Source organism: Alosa pseudoharengus, unplaced genomic scaffold, assembly GCF_046254945.1.
Source record: "Alosa pseudoharengus isolate Yale_2024_CS ecotype anadromous, Long Island Sound unplaced genomic scaffold, YU_APseudo_1.1 YU_APseudo_1.1_scf_12, whole genome shotgun sequence".
NCBI lineage: Eukaryota > Metazoa > Chordata > Actinopteri > Clupeiformes > Clupeidae > Alosa > Alosa pseudoharengus.
The window spans coordinates 31,421,257-31,442,569 of NW_027468587.1; the positions used below are offsets into that span (position 1 = coordinate 31,421,257).

The window sequence follows — 21,313 nt, forward strand, 5'->3', positions numbered from 1 at the left end:
GTCTCTGGCACGGTTATTTTGGGGGTCGCGGGTTGAAAAGTTTGGGAACCCCTGCTATAGGCTACTACACTTGAATCTATAGTCATCACATCGAACCTAACTGGTCCAAAAGCATAGTCATGTTTATTTGCACATTACAGGGTTACAATGTTACTCATTTCGCGGATAGTCAAGACAGCTCGACAGCGTGGGCTCCTTATGATGATGCAGCCAGATCAAAATAACAATCCGAGTCACACTGATGCTACACAGATTGGCAGTCTCGGCGGACATAATTGATCCGTTAATCGATATATATCGGCGAAACGTATAACAGCCTAAGCTGGGAGAGGTTATTAGAATAATACATTCGTTGTATGAATTGTATATGTTTTGTTACAAAGAAACGTAGGCTAGGCCTAGCCAGAGTTAGAGGTAGGGCTACCTACTGCAATATGTAGACGCAACAATACATCCATAATTCGACATTTTCTACGTAGCCTACTTCGATATAATTGCGTCACAATGGCGATGGGCTATAAATAGAGCTGTCCAACTTGTTGTTTGTCACTTCTTGTTAAGCTACTTTGCTATACGGACATTTTATTGGAGAAACATGATGGAACACATCGACAACGACAGCAGTGCTGGTGACAAGTCACCACTTCCCGCGGGCAAATCGCCCAGCCCCCGACTTTGTTGGGCCGAGACCCAGGAGCCCACCTCCCAGGTACCCAGTCCCCTCCCTGAACCCAGGTCTGGTGAGGTGACCCCCGTTCTCCTCTTTATCAATGAGGACAACCTGATGCCAGAGGAGGTTGCCCAACAGGAGGAAGAACAGGTGGAGGATGAGCCCCCTGCCAAAAGCGCTAATGAGGCAACATCCCAGGAAGTCCTGCTGGATGACGACGACGACGTCTTGGTGGATGATGTCCATCTCGCTGAGGATCAGACATCAGACCACGCTGTGGAGCAGCGAGCATCTCCCCAGCAGTCATCCTCTGAGGCCTCTGATGTCTCTGAAGCAGGCTGTTGAGACCGCTACCCTTACTCAAGCCACCCAGGATCTCCTGACCCCGGCAACTGATGTGGAGGACCCTGCCTGTGGCCTCACTGTGCAGACGGATGTTACAACAGATGATCAGTCCCTGTTGTTAACCATAAGCTTTGAAAACAGCATCCAGATGGTGCATGAGGAGACACTGTCCTTCACTTTTGATGCCCCTGACACGCCTGACACCCCCACTGTACCTGAGACCCCCACTTCTTTGGGAAGGACCGAGGGGACTTCCAAGCCATTCTGGAGAAGGGTCTGGAGCAGGTTCAGATGTACAAAGCGGACAGCCCCCACCACCACCCAGGACTGCCCAGTTGCTCAGGAGGAGTCCACCACCTGCATTCCCCTCGGACAGATGCTAAGGAGATTTCTTAAAAGAAACAAATAAAACTCAGCTCTTGCTGAAAACACCTTTAATGGTCAGAGTCAGTGTCTTCATTTTAAAGTCTTTAAGATAGTCAGATCTGAAAAGTATATAAAAATAATATGAAAATGTGTTAATAATCAACTTATTGTGAGGTTGCATTTACAGTACATAGTGCTTGGGGTGCTTTGCACTATATGTAAATGCAAGTTGTTGTTTCTGATGTGCAAGTGATTTTCTAGAGAAGTGGGGGAGGGGGGATAACCGTCCTGCCAGCGGGACACTGAATTAACATAAAATACATTGATTAGCATTATATTGTTACACAGGCCACAGATTTACTGCACGATTGCTAAATAGTATAGATAGAGTTCTTCTCAGCCATCAAATGTAGATTGTTGGTAGGACAAGATAGGAGGGCAGAAGACTGGAACAACCACAGATTGATTCTGTGCCATCTTCATGCCACGGAGACCCAGAGGTGCCCAGCATGACCTCTGACCCCCGCAACTGGAGAATGTAGAGTCATCTCTCTCTCTCTCTCTCTTTCTCTCTTTCAAACTACGTGCAAAACAAATTTAAAGTCAGAAATCTTCCTGGTGGGTCACAGTGACATTTACCTTAAAACTGATTCTGTCTGTCAAAAACATTCAGCATAGAGCTTCATCTAAATTACAGTTGTTATTACAATTACATGCAAAACATCTTACCTTCATTAACCAAAATCCTTCAAATCTAACACAGTGATATTTAGGTAATGGTTGATTCAATTCAATTTCAATTCAATTCAGTTTAATTGCCAGACTCATGTCCAAAAGCTACGCAAGACAGAACAGATAAAGACAAACAAAACAAAACAAGCAGACAAACAAGAAGAAAAACAAATACAACAATTAAAATACATACAGACATTTCAGCCAATGCACTCTCAGACTGGATGTGTACCTGGAGCAGCTCACAGATGGATTTGAGAGTGCCTCCATGATACTGTTGGTTGACTCATCCAGACGTTGCATGAACTTAAACATCAAATTTCTTAAAAGTGCTTTCAGTGTGCTTACTCCTGCAGATACAAACATCTGACTAGCACTCCCTCCTCTGGGAACCTTGAGTAAAATTTGCATTGCATCATTGTAGGCAACTTGTAACTTCTGCATGCTGGATTTTTTGTAAGAAGACCACAGATGGGCAGTATAGAGTGGTGTGCAGTAAGCTTTGAACCCAGCCACTTTAACTTGACTGGAACAGTAGCTAAACTTACGTGCTATGGTGTTTGCCTGTGCATATAACTTACAACACTGTCTGTATATGTCATCATCATCATTCATATAATCTGTAATAAAATGACCAAGGTATTTAATCTTTTTGCAGACCTCAAGACAATTATTGGCTAGTTTGAACACAGGGAAATTAAGCCATTTATCCTGTTTCGTTCTGCATATTAAAACAGCACTTTTGCTGGAATTATTTTATGTCAAATTCCACACCATTCAATCGTCTACAATCTCTTTTTTGTGGTCAGTTAGTTGTTAGTTAGTAAGTTTAGCACCTGCCACTGACCATCGACGGTGCTGTGGTGGAGAGAGCGAGCAGCACCAAATTCCTGGGGGTGCACATCAGTGAAGACCTCTCCTGGACCACCAACACAGCATCACTGGTGAAGAGAGCTCAGCGCCGCCTGTACTTCCTGCGGAAACTCAGGCGAGCAAGTGCTCCACCAGCCATCATGACCACATTCTACCGAGGCACCATTGAGAGCATCCTCTCCAGCTGTATCGCTGTGTGGGGCGGAAGCTGCACTGAATACAACAGGAAAGCCCTGCAGCGCATAGTGAACACAGCTGGAAGGATTATTGGTGCTTCACTCCCCTCCCTGAAGGACATTTACACCACCCACCTCACCCGCAAGGCGACCAAAATTGTGAGTGATGCAAGTCACCCCGCTCACAATCTGTTTGATCTACTGCCCTCTGGGAAGAGGTACAGAAGCCTGCGCTCCCGCACTACCAGACTCACCAACAGCTTCATACACCAAGCTGTTAGGATGCTGAACTCTCTCCCTCCTCTCCCCCCTCCACCCTCAGCTACATAACATCCTGGACATTGGACCCACAATGGCCGCCTGCACCACTCCACTTGCACACTTGTACACTTTGCAACTTGTTGCTGTTGTCCTGAAAACACAACACTTCTGCTGCTCTTACATAACTTGCACCACTATGCCACTTTATTTCTTACTTAGGTCAAACAGAACTACCTCAGCCTCTTATTGGCCTGACTTTGCACTAGTATTTTATTTTATTGACTGTCTATGCACAATTTCAACCAAATTTTGCTGCTCTTATTTTTTCATTATATGTGCCCTCTTATTTACTTATTTACTTACTTTTTTGTTTACTTGAATGTTATGTTTGTCTGTGGACTTAAAATTGGTAAAATATGTCTTGTCTCCACCGTGGGATAGTGAGAAACGTAATTTCGATCTCTTTGTATGTCTGGAACATGTGAAGAAATTGACAATAAAGCTGACTTTGACTTTGACTTTGACTTTTGTCTGAAGAGTCTAATCATTCAAACAGAAGACTTCTCTGTCCGTTATCTGTAGCCCTTTATCGTATTATTAGAGAAGACTATTATACTGCAGGTCAGAGATCACAGTTAATTTCAATCTGATTGTATTGTGCTGTTTTAGAATGAAGTGAAACACAGGCAGATATTCGGAGAAGCTATTATCTATCAAACGTAACACCACATCTTTTACCACATCAATTTTATGCAGCGTGCAAACTTAGATTACTCTCACCATATCTACAACAATAACATGCTGGTCATGTCAGTTCATGTCATCATAACAAGTGGCAGAAATGAATTCTGAATCACTGAGATTCCTCTTTTGTACTTCAGAGATTTGGAGACAGCAACATCTGCATCACAACACTATGGTTAGTGATGATGCATTAAGCACAGTGATAGCACAATCTACAGCACACAGTAAGGCTACATGTCGTTTAAAGGTGCTCTAAGCGATGTACGTCACTTCTGTTGACTTTCAAACAAAACAGAGAGCTAGTTCGCTACTTCCTCCCCCTCCCTCCTGTGTTGCTCCCGTGCGATTGAAACTTTCCTTAACGCGCATCTCGTCTGTGATTTGCTGGAACAGTTTGTTATGTTTTTATGGGCTAGGTTTGCCCAGGTTGTTTTTGTTGCTGGTTTTGGAGCCTGTGCTGTCCACAGAGATTGCGTTTTTTACAGTGTATTCAGGGCACAGACAGCAAGTGGTTGGTTAGGTGATGTTTGCTAGCCTAGAAATCTAGACGCGCCCCTAGCGGCAGCAAATTACATTTGCTGCCAGGGCTAGTCTAGCAACTCTCCGTTGACTTGTGAGCTCTAGAAATCAAAACTAAATCTGGCATTGAAATCGTGTATATAGTCGTTTGTTGGGCTTAACATAATGATTGATGGCAGAGTTGCAACGGTTTGGCTTGAATTCCCTGCTACTTGAAAACAAATATCCTATTGCGTCCTATTGCGTGCAGAGGGAATTTGAAAGACAACTGATTATCCCGACCCTCGGACTGAGCACTGCGAACGGTGAGTGCCCAGACCCTACATTTTAATGTGGGTCTGGCTCGCCAGGCTAGATGTTTGCAGTAAGTGACATAAAATGTTTTAGCCTAAAAAACGCGTGGCTTAGATGGCTTAGAGCACCTTTAATCAATGGATTGTAGAAAGACACCATTGACAACTTGGTTTGTCATAAAGCACTGAAATAATGTTTGATGTACAGTACCATTAATATACCTTTTGTGTCAATTTCAAACATGTATTAGATTGGGCATATTTTTGCCCAAAGTGAAGTAAAAAATATTTATTCTTGTTACTTCTACCAGAGACCTTTGTAAAGCTGCACTGACTATACAGCACAGATACAGGAAGACAGTCATAAATTCTGAAGACATTAAAGAAATCACTGTTTTCATAGCATTTGTCGGCCAGGTTTATCTTTACCTTTTCTGTATGTCTCACAGCATGTGATACTGATTGCATATGAGTGACATATAATCTTAGGGGTAGAGGTACTGATTTTATATAGAATAACACACTATTTGCACTGGCTGGCTGTTTGTGGGTGATTCTCCAACTACAGGCACTTTTGGCCTTTCAACTTTTAGAAAATTAATTATCTCCAAACACACATTCAAAATCATTGATACACTCATTAATATGTCTTGAAACAAAGTATGATACTGGGCACAATTGCATGACATGGAATATTGTTATTTTTTATCAGTTTTCTAAAGCATAAGGGAAAAATGTCATTTCCACCACACCTCAAATTATGTCCTTTATTTGCAGATTATACAATATAATTCATTATGTTACATTATATATCAGTTACCATGTCTATGACTACCTAATCATATCACATAACAAATCCTAAGACTTTGTGAATTAAATGTATATTGCTTGAAGTTGCTCGGTACAATGAATTATGTTTTTCATAATCAAAAATACTCTTTATTTAAAGTATACATAAATTATTAAAGTCACTCACATGTTTTTCTATTAATAATGAAGTATGGATTATAGTTTCTGAAAATAGTATAAGTCTATGCTACCTGGAATTATGTTTTTTCCCCTTAAAACATATGTTGTGATGGTCAATTTGTGGTGGAAATGACTGTGGTGGAAATGACATTGCATCACTGTCTTGCTGACTTTGTGGTGGAAATGACCTCAATTTGTGGTGGAAATGACTGTGATGGAAATGACATTCTCACAGTTTTCAGCCATATATAATCACATTCCATTGCCATACCCAGATACTTTTGGAGATAGGGCACAATGTATCCAAAATACTCACAACTATGGTTTTTTTCCACTTATTTTGCATATTTTGACAAAGTTACAGCTGTGGTGGAAATTACGTTGAATAAAAGACTTTTCAGACATTCAAATGAATCAGAAACCTCAGACTCACATACACTTTGTATTTTCTTTGTATGTTTTTGATGGAGGGAGATTTGGGAGCTGGCAGTGGCAACAATTATGAACTCAGGCAAGCATGGGTACACCTCAATGTATACCTAGCGCAAAGCAGAGCACAGCTCTCACACAAGTAGCTGGTTGGTTGATTAGTAGTGATTGTCTGTGTTTAGTGCTTGAGTCCTATGAGAATGAGAAACCTTAAGTTTTGTGCTGAGATGGCATGAGCAATCCATGCAGTAACTGTGCCTGAATCCCAGGCTGCCAAGCCTTGTACTGTACCTTTGTAAATTTGACATGTTCCTCCCACTAATTTGTAATTATTTTCTTGTTGTGCACTCTCGACTCAATTTTGGATTGCTTTGTATCCTGTGTCATATTGTATTATGCTAGTTCGTCTTGGTTGTTAATCAGCTACCAAGGGAGAAGTCCCCAGCCAATTGCACAGAGAAATGTAACATCTTCCCTCTGTGTAATTGAAATGACCCCTTTAATTTCTGTTCTGAAGCAGCACCTCATTCTGGTGTCCAACGTTGACAGCCCATGTTACAAAAGCTTCCAACTCCCAGAGTTAAAATTTCATGAAAGTTTTATTTCACAACCTTGAGCTTACCATCAGCAACTAGGCCTACTATATTTCCAAAGAAGAAAATGGTGAAATGAAAATTGTAAGGATCTTGTATCAAACAACAACAGGCTATATTATTGAGAACCAACTGCCTTTGGTTGAAATCCTCAAGGTTCTGACAGTAACACATCTTCCATAAAATGTTAAGTAGGCCCTACTGCAATAGTTAAATTCATAAGGGTGCACCTAGAATTATTTATCTAATGTATTACTTGATACAGTGTTTTTGTATGAGAGGATACATTTCCTTTATTTATTTATTTATTTATTTAGCCAGTTTATTTAAAACATAACTCTAAACATGGCTTAATATTAGGCTAGTCTTCTAACTTTCTGATAGGCCTATAGGCCAGGGGTTCCCAAAGTGGGGGTCGCGACCCGACGGCGAGGGGTGGGTCGCGAAATGATTTCTATAAATCAAATACATTTGGAAAAAATACAATTCTGAAAAATTATAACTGGATAAGATCACCATTCACTGTAACCACCGCAAGTCATCTGTCAGCCGGCATGGAGGACGCACTGGTTGAGCTGTCATGTGACCGCACTTTAAAGACAGATTTTAATTCCAAGACGCTTGCTGAGTTCTGGATTTCAGTCGAGAGGGAATGTCCACAGCTATACAAGGCCGCGATGGACGTACTGACGCCGTTCTTTGCACTGACATATATTAAAAACAAATACAGATCGCGTCTAAATGTGGAGGATGATCTCCGTGTGGCCGTCTCCACAATTAAACCAAGAATGGACTTGCTGTGTTCCGCGCATAGCGCGCATCCATCTTAGCAGTTTGTGGATATTACCCTGACCGAGATATTCTTCTGTTAAAGCAACACCAAAGATTTTTTTGTACATTAAAATATTGTTTCCAAAATCATCAACTCGTAACAGGGTGAACAGCACTTCTGCATTCTCTTCGCGACCCTCTATCGGCTATAACCGCACTATGCAAGTTTGCCAGATCGGGTAGCGGATCTGTAGTTCGATGGAATGAGACATAAGAAACTACAAATTTGACTTGCTTCTGATGTCGCAATACATTATACTCTACCTTGTCTGTAGACATCGTTATTTCCAAAGCCAGTGCTGGATAAACAAGCGTGCGTGCGACAGGAAAAGTGCTTTGGTGTTGCTTTAAAATGGAAATTAAAGTAATGTTTCAAAGTTAAGTTTGCACATGACAGCAATAATGTGCACTCATGGATATTATTTTTTGACTAAGGTATTCTGCTTTTATCATATAGTAAAGTTCTATATATATAGTAAAGTTCTATATGTAAAATCATAACAGGCTGCTCTGTTCTTTTGTGTTGTCGTTAAGCCCGTGTTTGGATAAGCCTAGTGCGTATGGCCGGTGCGCACATTTTATTTTATTTTTTGAGTCACATCCAGGGATAGTGTGGGTCGCCAGTCTCTGGCACGGTTATTTTGGGGGTCGCGGGTTGAAAAGTTTGGGAACCCCTGCTATAGGCTACTACACTTGAATCTATAGTCATCACATCGCACCTAACTGGTCCAAAAGCATAGTCATGTTTATTTGCACATTACAGGGTTACAATGTTACTCATTTCGCGGATAGTCAAGTTTTAAAAGACGGCTCGACAGCGTGGGCTCCTTATGATGATGCAGCCAGATCAAAATAACAATCCGAGTCACACTGATGCTTCACAGATTGGCAGTCTCGGCGGACATAATTCATCCGTTAATCGATATATATCGGCGAAACGTATAACAGCCTAAGCTGGGAGAGGTTATTAGAATAATACATTCGTTGTATGAATTGTATATGTTTTGTTACAAAGAAACGTAGGCTAGGCCTAGCCAGAGTTAGAGGTAGGGCTACCTACTGCAATATGTAGACGCAACAATACATCCATAATTCGACATTTTCTACGTAGCCTACTTCGATATAATTGCGTCACAATGGCGATGGGCTATAAATAGAGCTGTCCAACTTGTTGTTTGTCACTTCTTGTTAAGCTACTTTGCTATACGGACATTTTATTGGAGAAACATGATGGAACACATCGACAACGACAGCAGTGCTGGTGACAAGTCACCACTTCCCGCGGGCAAATCGCCCAGCCCCCGACTTTGTTGGGCCGAGACCCAGGAGCCCACCTCCCAGGTACCCAGTCCCCTCCCTGAACCCAGGTCTGGTGAGGTGACCCCCGTTCTCCTCTTTATCAATGAGGACAACCTGATGCCAGAGGAGGTTGCCCAACAGGAGGAAGAACAGGTGGAGGATGAGCCCCCTGCCAAAAGCGCTAATGAGGCAACATCCCAGGAAGTCCTGCTGGATGACGACGACGACGTCTTGGTGGATGATGTCCATCTCGCTGAGGATCAGACATCAGACCACGCTGTGGAGCAGCGAGCATCTCCCCAGCAGTCATCCTCTGAGGCCTCTCTGATGTCTCTGAAGCAGGCTGTTGAGACCGCTACCCTTACTCAAGCCACCCAGGATCTCCTGACCCCGGCAACTGATGTGGAGGACCCTGCCTGTGGCCTCACTGTGCAGACGGATGTTACAACAGATGATCAGTCCCTGTTGTTAACCATAAGCTTTGAAAACAGCATCCAGATGGTGCATGAGGAGACACTGTCCTTCACTTTTGATGCCCCTGACACGCCTGACACCCCCACTGTACCTGAGACCCCCACTTCTTTGGGAAGGACCGAGGGGACTTCCAAGCCATTCTGGAGAAGGGTCTGGAGCAGGTTCAGATGTACAAAGCGGACGGCCCCCACCACCACCCAGGACTGCCCAGTTGCTCAGGAGGAGTCCACCACCTGCATTCCCCTCAGACAGATGCTAAGGAGATTTCTTAAAAGAAACAAATAAAACTCAGCTCTTGCTGAAAACACCTTTAATGGTCAGAGTCAGTGTCTTCATTTTAAAGTCTTTAAGATAGTCAGATCTGAAAAGTATATAAAAATAATATGAAAATGTGTTAATAATCAACTTATTGTGAGGTTGCATTTACAGTACATAGTGCTTGGGGTGCTTTGCACTATATGTAAATGCAAGTTGTTGTTTCTGATGTGCAAGTGATTTTCTAGAGAAGTGGGGGAGGGGGGATAACCGTCCTGCCAGCGGGACACTGAATTAACATAAAATACATTGATTAGCATTAATCATTACACAGGCCATAGATTTACTGCAAGATTAGCATTACACAGGCCACAGATTTACTGCAAGATTGCTAAATAGTATAGATAGAGTTCTTCTCAGCCATCAAATGTAGATTGTTGGTTGGACAAGATAGGAAGGCAGAAGACTGGAACAACCACAGATTGATTCTGTGCCATCTTCATGCCACGGAGACCCAGAGGTGCCCAGCATGACCTCTGACCCCCGCAACTGGAGAATGTAGAGTCATCTCTCTCTCTCTCTCTCTCTTTCTCTCTTTCAAACTACGTGCAAAACAAATTTAAAGTCAGAAATCTTCCTGGTGGGTCACAGTGACATTTACCTGAAAACTGATTCTGTCTGTCAAAAACATTCAGCATAGAGCTTCATCTAAATTACAGTTGTTATTACAATTACATGCAAAACATCTTACCTTCATTAACCAAAATCCTTCAAATCTAACACAGTGATATTTAGGTAATGGTTGATTCAATTCAATTTCAATTCAATTCAGTTTAATTGCCAGACTCATGTCCAAAAGCTACGCAAGACAGAACAGATAAAGACAAACAAAACAAAACAAGCAGACAAACAAGAAGAAAAACAAATACAACAATTAAAATACATACAGACATTTCAGCCAATGCACTCTCAGACTGGATGTGTACCTGGAGCAGCTCACAGATGGATTTGAGAGTGCCTCCATGATACTGTTGGTTGACTCATCCAGACGTTGCATGAACTTAAACATCAAATTTCTTAAAAGTGCTTTCAGTGTGCTTACTCCTGCAGATACAAACATCTGACTAGCACTCCCTCCTCTGGGAACCTTGAGTAAAATTTGCATTGCATCATTGTAGGCAACTTGTAACTTCTGCATGCTGGATTTTTTGTAAGAAGACCACAGATGGGCAGTATAGAGTGGTGTGCAGTAAGCTTTGAACCCAGCCACTTTAACTTGACTGGAACAGTAGCTAAACTTACGTGCTATGGTGTTTGCCTGTGCATATAACTTACAACACTGTCTGTATATGTCATCATCATCATTCATATAATCTGTAATAAAATGACCAAGGTATTTAATCTTTTTGCAGACCTCAAGACAATTATTGGCTAGTTTGAACACGGAAATTAAGCCATTTATCCTGTTTCGTTCTGCATATTAAAACAGCACGTTTGCTGGAATTATTTTATGTCAAATTCCACACCATTCAATCGTCTACAATCTCTTTTTTGTGGTCAGTTAGTTGTCTGAAGAGTCTAATCATTCAAACAGAAGACTTCTCTGTCCCTTATCTGTAGCCCTTTATCGTATTATTAGAGAAGACTATTATACTGCAGGTCAGAGATCACAGTTAATTTAAATCTGATTATATTGTGCTGTTTTAGAATGAAGTGAAACACAGGCAGATATTTGGAGAAGCTATTGTCTTTCAAACGTTAACACCACATCTTTTACCACATCCATTTTATGCAGCGTATTGCTCTCACCATATCTACAACAATTACATGCTGGTCATGTCAGTTCATGTCATCATAACAAGTGGCAGAAATGAATTCTGAATCACTAAGATTCCTCTTTTGTACTTCAGAGATTTGGAGACAGCAACATCTGCATCACAACACTATGGTTATTGATGATGCATTAAGCACAGTGATAGCACAATCTACAGCACACAGTAAGGCTACATGTCGTTTAAAGGTGCTCTAAGCGATGTAACGTCACTTCTGTTGACTTTCAAACAAAACAGAGAGCTAGTTCGCTACTTCCTCCCCCTCCCTCCCGTGTTGCTCCCGTGCGATTGAAACTCTCCTAAACGCGCATCTCGTCTGTGATTTGCTGGAACAGTTTGTTATGTTTTTATGGGCTAGGTTTGCCGGTTGTTTTTGTTGCTGGTTTTGGAGCCTGTGCTGTCCACAGAGATTACGTTTTTTACAGTGTATTCAGGGCACAGACAGCTAGTGGTTGGTTAGGTGATGTTTGCAGTAAGTGACATAAAATGTTTTAGCGCGTGGCTTAGATGGCTTAGAGCACCTTTAATCAATGGATTGTAGAAAGACACCATTGACAACTTGGTTTGTCATAAAGCATTGAAATAATGTTTGATGTACAGTACCATTAATGTACCTTTTGTGTCAATTTCAAACATGCATTAGGTCTTAGATTGGGCTATTTTTGCCCAAAGTGAAGTAAAAAATATTTCTTCCTTGTTACAGAGACCTTTGTAAAGCTGTACTGACTATAAAGCAGAGATACAAGAAGACAGTCATACATTCTGAACACATTAAAGAAATCACTGTTTTCATAGCATTTGTCGGCTAGGTTTATCTTTACCTTTTCTGTATGTCTCACAGCATGTGGTACTGATTGCATATGAGTGACATATAATCTTAGGGGTAGAGGTACTGATTTTATATAGAATAACACACTATTTGCACTGGTGGCTGTTTGTATATGCATATGTTAAGCCCTGCTTTGACAGAAATATCAGGTCAACGCTTTTCTGTATGTTTACTTAAGTTCACTACCTGATATTGTTTGCCTAAATCCACATCTAAACTCTGCTGATCCATCAGATGCATTAATGCACATGATCCATTGATCATGGTTTCAGTGATTAAACCATCACAGTGGATATTTGTAACCACAGACCACTTTTGAGTTTTTGTTTTTCAACATTTTCATCACAGAACATACACCATTCTAGAGAAGCCATTCTTCCACAAACACATCACACGCATTAGATGGTCACCACTGAAGCGTTTTAATGATTCAGATAAATAATCAGTAAACTCATTCCAAGGCTGAGAGGGGCTCAGCAGAGCAGCATAGCAGTAATACATGACATGATGCAACAACAAAAGTTTTTGTCTTCAAGATCATGCACATTTGGAGTCAGCAGGGGCCTGTTGATTTACTGAGGAGGGAGCAGGGCCTTGGTGTGGTCCATCACCTTCCTGAGGAGATCCTCCACCTGGGCCTCGACAGAGGCAGCGAGAGGCTGGATCTGGGACAGGATGGGCCCTGACAGGGGCTTGAGCTTCTCATCAATGTTGGCTGTCAGGGGCTTCAGCTGTTCTTGGACCTTCTCCAGCAGTGGCTGCACCTGAGCCTTGACCTCCTGAAGGTAAGCCCTAAAGCAGAGGAGAGGGAAGCGTTAGCCACATTTAGCACATGATCATTTGACATTCGTGGCATAATCAAGAAAGTTTTTGCAATTAAATAAATTGCTTTCCATTTATTTATTGGTGTCTGCTCATTTGCTGACAATCTTTTAAACTTTTGTACAAAAACAAACAAACACAAGCATACATACAAAATAACAAACAAATAAACACACACAGAAACAAACAAACAAACAAACACACACACAACCGTGGTTAAGCTCTACACATCAGAGTCTCTGTAATGCTGCTCTTTTGTGGATACTCACTCAGCCTGGCTGGTCAAGTCAGCGGCCTTAATCTTCTCCACCAGTTCAGCGGTGGTGGTGGTGAGCATGCTGCTCAGGTCCTGGAGGTACTTGGTGATCTTCTCAATCTCCGCGGGCACATCACGCTTCACCATAGATGCAGACTCAGTGCCTGGGGAAAAACAAAATGCCACAGTCAGACACAAGGACACAATCAAAGACATTAATTAAATAATTTCTCTCAGGCTTGCATTTAAATTGGTCACAGATTTAACTTGGAACAGAGGTAGATGTTTACCGTGAGAAATAACCAGCATCAGAAGGGTGATAGCAAGAGTGAACTTCATTGTTGCAGGATGATGAGGCCAGCTGATCTCTAGAACAAATGTACATCTTATTATTATTATTGCATTTTAGGCACAAATGCATCACCCTAGTTACATCCTTTTAAGATGACAGTCATAGTCACTGTAACAATAAGGAACAAAACAGAGGATTAATGAAAAGCAAGTAACTTAGACATACCTTTACTCCAGAGGTTCTACCAGCTTGTTGTGTCCTCTTCTTGCAGCGGAGAGCTTTTATATTGCCTCAAAGAATGGGGTTCAAACCAGATGGACAAGATTAGGATTAGATTGTGCACTTGATGAAATCACCAGACTGAGAGCAGTAAAGAGGGTCAGACTGGTGAGTTGGCCGAACTTTGATATGTTAGGCTAAAATGAGCCTGAGTGTCTTCTCAAAGTCCAAGACTCTCTGAAGACAGTCATGTGGGTATGTTTAAGCTATTGCTAATATGATGAAGTGTTTTTTCACTATCAGTTATTTTCAGGTTCTCTAAAGTACATGTATCATCAGCAGTACAGTCATCGCTTTAATTATTTTCTCTGAACACAACATGGAGCGATCATTCCTTTAGTTGATCACCAGTCTTTGACTCCATCCCATTAAGCAACAGACGAAGAGCATATAATTTGTATTTGACACAATAAATACGTAACAACTGTGTAACTATACATACTGTATATCAATATTATACAATAACATACAAAGAATATTTATTTATATATAATATTTATGGACAAGAAGTTACGTTTTTACTTTAACTTTAACTTTTGGAGATGTCTTTGCAAAATTTGTTAGATAATAGAGAAGTTTGAGAAGCTACAGTACCCTCCAGAATTGTTGGCACCTCTGCTAAGGTTTTGATTTGCATTGAGCCCAATGAGCATAAAAATTAAACCATGCCAACAGGGTTCTAAATGAACACCCGCCAACCAGCCAAATGAGGGTTAAAATTCATTTTGGCGGGTGTTAATAAAAACATACTAGCCAGTTTGGCCGGTAATGCATGAGACATTACATGCATGATAAGGCTCTGTTCTTGGTCATATATCACCCTGGCAGTGCTTCCTACATTTCCCATGACCACTGTGCCGTAATGCTACGTGATGACGTTTCATATGCCCATTGGCTGTGCGCAGTTTGCAGTGAAACCAGCGCGAGAGACGATGGAAACGAACGAGGATGGAGTTAGCCAGAAAAGTAAAGTAAAAGTAGGATAACACATGTCATAACACAAATACATAACGCTTTACTAAATATTAACCAATTAACACATTGTGTTTACCTATTTCCTTTGTGGGGGGCTGATGTCATGTAACGGAGACTGCAAAACCTGAAGCAGCAAGGTTGTTTATTTCATTGTCTATGGAGTTATGCTGCTTTCGAGATGTCATGTAAATCCGCCGCCCGAGTTGCTCTGACGCGTAAACGTGACGTAATTGCCACTTATAGTGTTCCAAATGCGTCTTTGGGCTTTTGCTACAGGACGAGTTGGAAAGAACATGGATGCCACCAGTGCAGCAGCTTCCATGCTAATGCTGGACGTTTTCCTAGAACATGAGAACAAGCTCATAGCTCATCTAAACAAGCTCCTGGAGCTCCAGAAAGAGGCGACAGAAGTAGAAAATAGAATACGAAAACGGTACGTTCACATTTCAGTATGTTTGGTCGTGTACAGACTTGTTTGCAAATGCATTTTTAACTCGAAGGCTAGCAACTAGCTACCAGTGTGCTAAAAACAATAGCGACGTGACTGTTGTCTGTGAGTGTTGATCTGCTTCTAGTATTCTATGCAACGCATATCTTCTAACATCTTTAGAAGAAAATGCATTTTAGAAGCTGGATGTGAAGAACTCCGTCTTGGATGTCCAAAAGAGGAAGATGAAAACGACTAAGAAGTGGTGTTCTAGAAAAGTTTGGCCAAAACCAAAGACAAAGTTAAATATATGCTTCTATCAACATTGTGTTGGTTGTATTACGTATATGACGTGTCTTGCTGACACTATTCCTGTGTTTTGTAATAAAAGTGTTAAACATTACATTTTATGTTTCTTTATTTATAAATCAGTATAATGAGGGGGACATGGAAAGGCTTGTGTCGCACAGTAATCACATTGTAGAACCAAATAAAGCCATTCCAATGAATGTGTATGAAAATGTCACATTCCAGACTCAAAATGGGCCATTTCAGCCATTTGCACCTGTTATTTTTAAAAGGCATAAGCACTTAAATCTGTGTGTGCATCAGAAAAGGTCACATTCCAGACTCAATGGGCCATACAGTGGCAGTGTCATGTCACTCTTATGTAGATACATACCATTATGAAATCCTTCCAGCTTCATCACACCTACTTACAATTAATGTTTCTGTCATTATAGACCAGTCTATTTAATGGGGGGAAATGGAAAGTTCACATTCCAGACTCAATGGGCCATACAGTGGCAGTGTCATGTCACTCTTATGTAGATACATACCATTATGAAATCCTTGGCCACAACTTTGCACTGACATGGTTCACATTATCTGCGGGTGTGATGGCTCATATGATTTATGGGTGTGATAACAATGCAAGGTATCCTTTGCATGACTGCAGTGAGGTGCCTTTGTAACTAAACATACTTGGGTGACATAAACACTCAGGCTTGGATAAGTTACACAATATGTGTTTATTTTGAATAAAAAAGTTACAACAATAACAAAAGTGCAAAATAAGATTACAACACAAAAGGTTAATTTAAGTTAAAAAATAGTACCAAATGTTACAAAAAAAGTATAGTCAAAAAATCTTCACAAATCTTCCCGCCTCACTTGCTTCTCCACCATCCTGCTGAACAACTGGATGAGGGCACTTCTATCTTCCCTCATCGCCCTCATCTCCGCCAGGGTCTGTTCATGGCTCTGTGCAAGCCTCTGTGCAGCAGTCAGCAGACGTGTGTCAGCAGAATCAGACCTCTCGAGGTAGGCCAAGAGGCCATCCTCGAGCCTCTGCCGCTTCGGCGCCCTCGGGGTGCCAGAGGGTCTGGTGGGGACGCGAGCTGGAGTGCGCCTGGCTGAGGGTGAAGCTGGAGATGGAGAAGAGGAGCTGGTGGACTGCACTGGAGAGGGAGCTCTGTGGGGTCACACACTGAGGGTGTGGTGGGGTCACGAACTGGTGTTCGCCTGGCTGATGGTGAAGCTGGAGAAGAGGATGGTGAAGATGGAGAAGAGGAGCTGGTGGACTGCACTGGAGAGGGAGCCGATGAGGGATTCGAGTGTGGTGCGCTGGACCGCCTCAGAGCCTCAGGAAAATAAACACAATACATGTTACAGATATTGTAACATATATAGTATTCCTATACTTATAGGAATACTATTGTATTTTGGGACATACTATAGAAGTACTATAAAACTACTATAGTGGCTTTAGGATATTATAGAGGTATTACAGAACATAACAAACGTCTGAGCTGTACTGTAATCACAAAAGTAGTCATATAGTACTTCTATAGTAGGCCCTATGCCTGTCCATTGTCTACTAAACCACTAGCAGCAACACACATTATAATGTTTTTCTACAGAACATTTCAAGTAATTCCATTGTTGCAAGTCTTACATTTCAGTACTATTTTGCCATTTTCGCCTATTTAATTTTTCAACAAGTGCAGTCGCGTTTTTCTCGAGCCACCAGGGGCAGTTGTTGTTATTGTTAGCAACTAGCCTTTTAGCAAACCAGTTCGAAAACAAAACGTTACATTGTATTGCACGCACAGCAAAACCGTGTAATGCATACATTGGTGACCGGACTGAAGCAGCAATGTAAATAGGTGTGTACGAGCATTTAAACATTAATTTAAACGACATTAAAACGACCAACGTAGTACACATACAAAGACAATACAAATCAACTTACCATGAAATGTGGGCGCAGCCATCTTTGTTTATCTCTGTTGTGCGAGTCGTACGTTCTTTCTGGTTCAGCTCGGAGTACTCTGAGGAGCCCGAGTCGGACGGCTGATATTACGACCTAAAGGGGGCGTGTCTTCCCAAAATGCCGCAAGAAAGCTGGGTAATTTACACTTTCCAACCCGGGCGGCGGATTTACGAGACAAATAAAAAGCAGCATTAGCTGAAGATGGAACGTAGGCCCTATGCTACTCCATTTAATTGAGAACGCATCATGCGCCAGTGTTTGGGACAGACTTATGGGGGTGAGAAGAGGAATGATAGCCTAGAAATCTAGACGCGCGAAGTGTTTGCACTTTCTGTGCATTTTTTGTGGTATGTTCATATTAATAAAATGATCAAAAGCATTCAGTGACACTCATCTCATAAACTCATAATTCTCCTATTTTCACCGGGAAAAAAATGGCTAGTAGAAATTCTGATTGGCTAGCAGGGGCGCCGCTAAGGTTGTATTCCATAGTACGCACCATGGCCCAGGGCGCTAATCCCCCCCCCCCCCCCCCCCCCCCAAAAAAAAAAAAAGAACGGTGGCTACCCTACAAGTAGAGGTGTTTCAAGCTTTTTAAAAGTTATGGGATGAGGGAGATTTTTAGATTCTGGCTGCTAAACACACCATTTTAACGCAATTTGGGTGGGACAGAAATACCTAATACCTTTACAGAGCAAGCAGCTCTGGCCATATCGGCTCTGGCTCACATGATGTGAACATTGCTTTAAATGCATTATCGCTTCACTAACACGCGAACAAGGGAAAGAAAAGAAAAAAGAAACCAATGAGCTTATGTCGCAATTTGCGATAGGCCTAGAGAAAAGACAGCTATTGTAACCTAACAATAATGATTTGCTTACACTGCTGTTTGGTTGTCCCAAACTTTGAGATGATCCATACTCCGCATTAACTGAATCTTATCAATCTTGAAACCCGAACTGATGTTCCAAACAGCATGACTGTAGGATGCAATGCCTAATCTCACTGCCTTCGGCATAACTGCTAAGAACAGTGCTCCTATTACTGTTAAACATCTGAAAAATATTAAGCTGCTGCTTTTCATGACGAGCACTACGCTTGAATGATTTATGACTGAACGGAACGTTGCGTTTTTAAGCGCCAGACATGCTTATCATGTCGTGACAAAGTTTACACCAATCATCTTCTAATGTATCCTTATGTTGAGATGTCCATTCTCTTTGCCCTAAACATCATTTGTGGCCGAAGCATGTTTCAATTAAGACAGTACACAAGCTATTTTTATTGTTAATAATTTCATGAATAAAGCGTTGAAAAATTGTAGCCTACGCACAGTGCGTACTGGATAACGGCTGCGGCGCCACTGTTGGCTAGTACCTTTAGAAAGTTACCAGCCACATTGGCTGGTGATCAAAAAAGTTAATTTAGAACCCTGCACGCCAATCTTAAGGCACTTAAGGCATTAAGATACATTTCCAAAATATGATTTTATATTCCTCTTTTTAGTCAACTTTAGCAGAGGTGCCAATAATTCTGGAGTGTACTGTACGTAGTCAGGAGGTTATAATAGTGCAAAGTATCAGTGTATGTGAGGACAAAGGCTATGTCCTCACTCACTCACTCACAGAAGACATGTAAGTTTCATGTTCAGGGTACAAAGTCTAATCTTTTTCAGCTTCATCTGCCTACTGGCCGAGACAAAAAAGAATTGAATAGGCAAATATTCTCCTTACTTACCAAAAAAAGTTTAAAAATGTCTAGGAATAGAAATGAAATTGAATCATTCTCAAATCCGAGGCAGTCAAGAAGGATGCATATAAAAAATATATTTTCTTTTGTCCTGATTGAAGGCCAGTTAGGCTGATTGACAATTGTTCTGATGATGGCCAGTCAGGCGAAACGCGTAGGCATGTTTAGCCAAATAAGAAAATACATTTTTATATATCCTTCTTGAGTGCCATTCATTTTTTGAATAAATCTGGAATCCAAACAGACCTGTTTTTTCTGACATTCTCAGTTTTAGTCTTTGGTAAGATTCTTTATAAATAATATACTGTAAATCCACAGATAAGTCCTATATATATTAATCTCCTTTGTTGTGTATTTTTTGTGATTTGACAATTGACCAATTCAAACGTCCATTGTGATTTCTTGACAGATATAGATATGCTATAGACAAACTCAGCCTGGTTCTATAGCTTTTAGCTTTTATTACTGACTACATTTAATGGTTAAAGATGATAACAATCGTAAATGTTGTTATCAAGACAGACAGTGATGGAATTAATGGCATTCACATAAGTCTTACTGAAAAGAATTACGATGAGTTGACAGAATGACCAAAAGGGTTGAAAGACTCTAAACAACTGAATGAATTGCAATAGTGTTTAATGTCAGATACATTAGTATTCCAAATCCAAAGTATATTTTTGTTACACTTAATGTATAAAATAATACATTCCACATGATTCCATGAAAGTGGTTGTAAACACAAAAGATGTAGGCCTGGCAGATAGTCCTAAATAGCACAATGGCAGTCCTATACACCACAATGAATAAAATATCATGTATATGCTCCTTTCAGTGCCTCCAATACATAATACACTGCCTCCCTCAGTCATTCCAAATTATAGACCACAGGGTGTCACTGTTGACCATTTCATGCTCTGGCCTTTATTTAATAATAATACTACAAAATATTTTGAAGCTTTTAAAGGTGCTCCATTAAGTAGTCAACAACATCATTTGGCAACTTTAATCTTCACTTAATTTTTTCTTATTTCTCAGTACCGCAAAACGTATCTGAAATCATAAAGTAGGCCTATGTGAATTCGCTTGGTTTAGATCAAGAGTATCTTAAATATTTGGACTAATTATTATATGTATACAAAGTTACATCACAAACATGTGTTTAATTCTCCACTGCATGCTGGAAACTGTACACTTGGGTCTTGGGTAAAGCTTGTATTCATCCTCAACATGATACTGAGTATGCTTTGCTTCTTTCAGTTCAGTTGGATATCCACACAATCGAAAGATCTTCCTGGTTCTTCACCATACTAAATGTCACCAGCAAGAACAAACTCATTAAAATCTCACACTTAGCATCCAAGATAATACAGCTTCCCACCCCCAGCCTCACTGATGCAAATGACACAGCCAACACACGCCTTGCACGCACCATAGCAGCCCTGACCATCCCCTGAACCGGTTCTTCACCCTACTCCCATCCAGAGGTGGGCACAAATACATCAAAAACTATTTTGTTACAAATTACAAATACTGGCTCATGAAATGTAACAAAATAAAATACAATACTGATGTGAAAAATGTATTTAATTAAAATACAAGTAATTAGTAATTTGGAAATACAAAAATACCCACACAATAATCATGGTATACTAACAAGGCATATTATTGAAAATGTATCCCCAAGAGACAAGAAATACTATTTTTGATTGGCTGGCACGGGGCTATTAATTCTGTACATTGGGGCA

The 21,313-nt window shown here is 40.9% G+C and overlaps 1 protein-coding gene and 1 long non-coding RNA gene across 2 annotated transcripts; one reads left to right on the top strand and one right to left on the bottom strand.

The window, feature by feature from the left end:
- Positions 1-13,062: 13,062 nt before the first annotated feature.
- On the bottom strand, positions 13,063-13,907 carry afp4 (antifreeze protein type IV). The gene is made up of 3 exons (XM_076280843.1): positions 13,859-13,907; positions 13,582-13,732; positions 13,063-13,282 (listed from the first exon to the last, which is right to left on the bottom strand). The coding sequence occupies exons 1-3, from the start codon at positions 13,905-13,907 to the stop codon at positions 13,063-13,065; spliced, it is 420 nt and encodes a 139-aa protein (XP_076136958.1).
- A 1,375-nt stretch (positions 13,908-15,282) lies between these two features.
- On the top strand, positions 15,283-15,944 carry LOC143119377 (uncharacterized). The gene is made up of 2 exons (XR_012986282.1): positions 15,283-15,547; positions 15,725-15,944. It is a non-coding gene; the product is annotated as an uncharacterized LOC143119377 (long non-coding RNA).
- Positions 15,945-21,313: the final 5,369 nt, after the last annotated feature.

Excerpts from the sequence above, each read along its gene's own strand:
- afp4 (XM_076280843.1), bottom strand. The coding sequence starts at position 13,907 with ATGAAGTTCACTCTTGCTATCACCCTTCTGATGCTGGTTATTTCTCAC. Across the intron at positions 13,733-13,858 it reads GATGCTGGTTATTTCTCACG|GCACTGAGTCTGCATCTATG; the intron begins GTAAACATCTAC and ends GTTTTTCCCCAG. Across the intron at positions 13,283-13,581 it reads GACTTGACCAGCCAGGCTGA|GGCTTACCTTCAGGAGGTCA; the intron begins GTGAGTATCCAC and ends CCTCTGCTTTAG.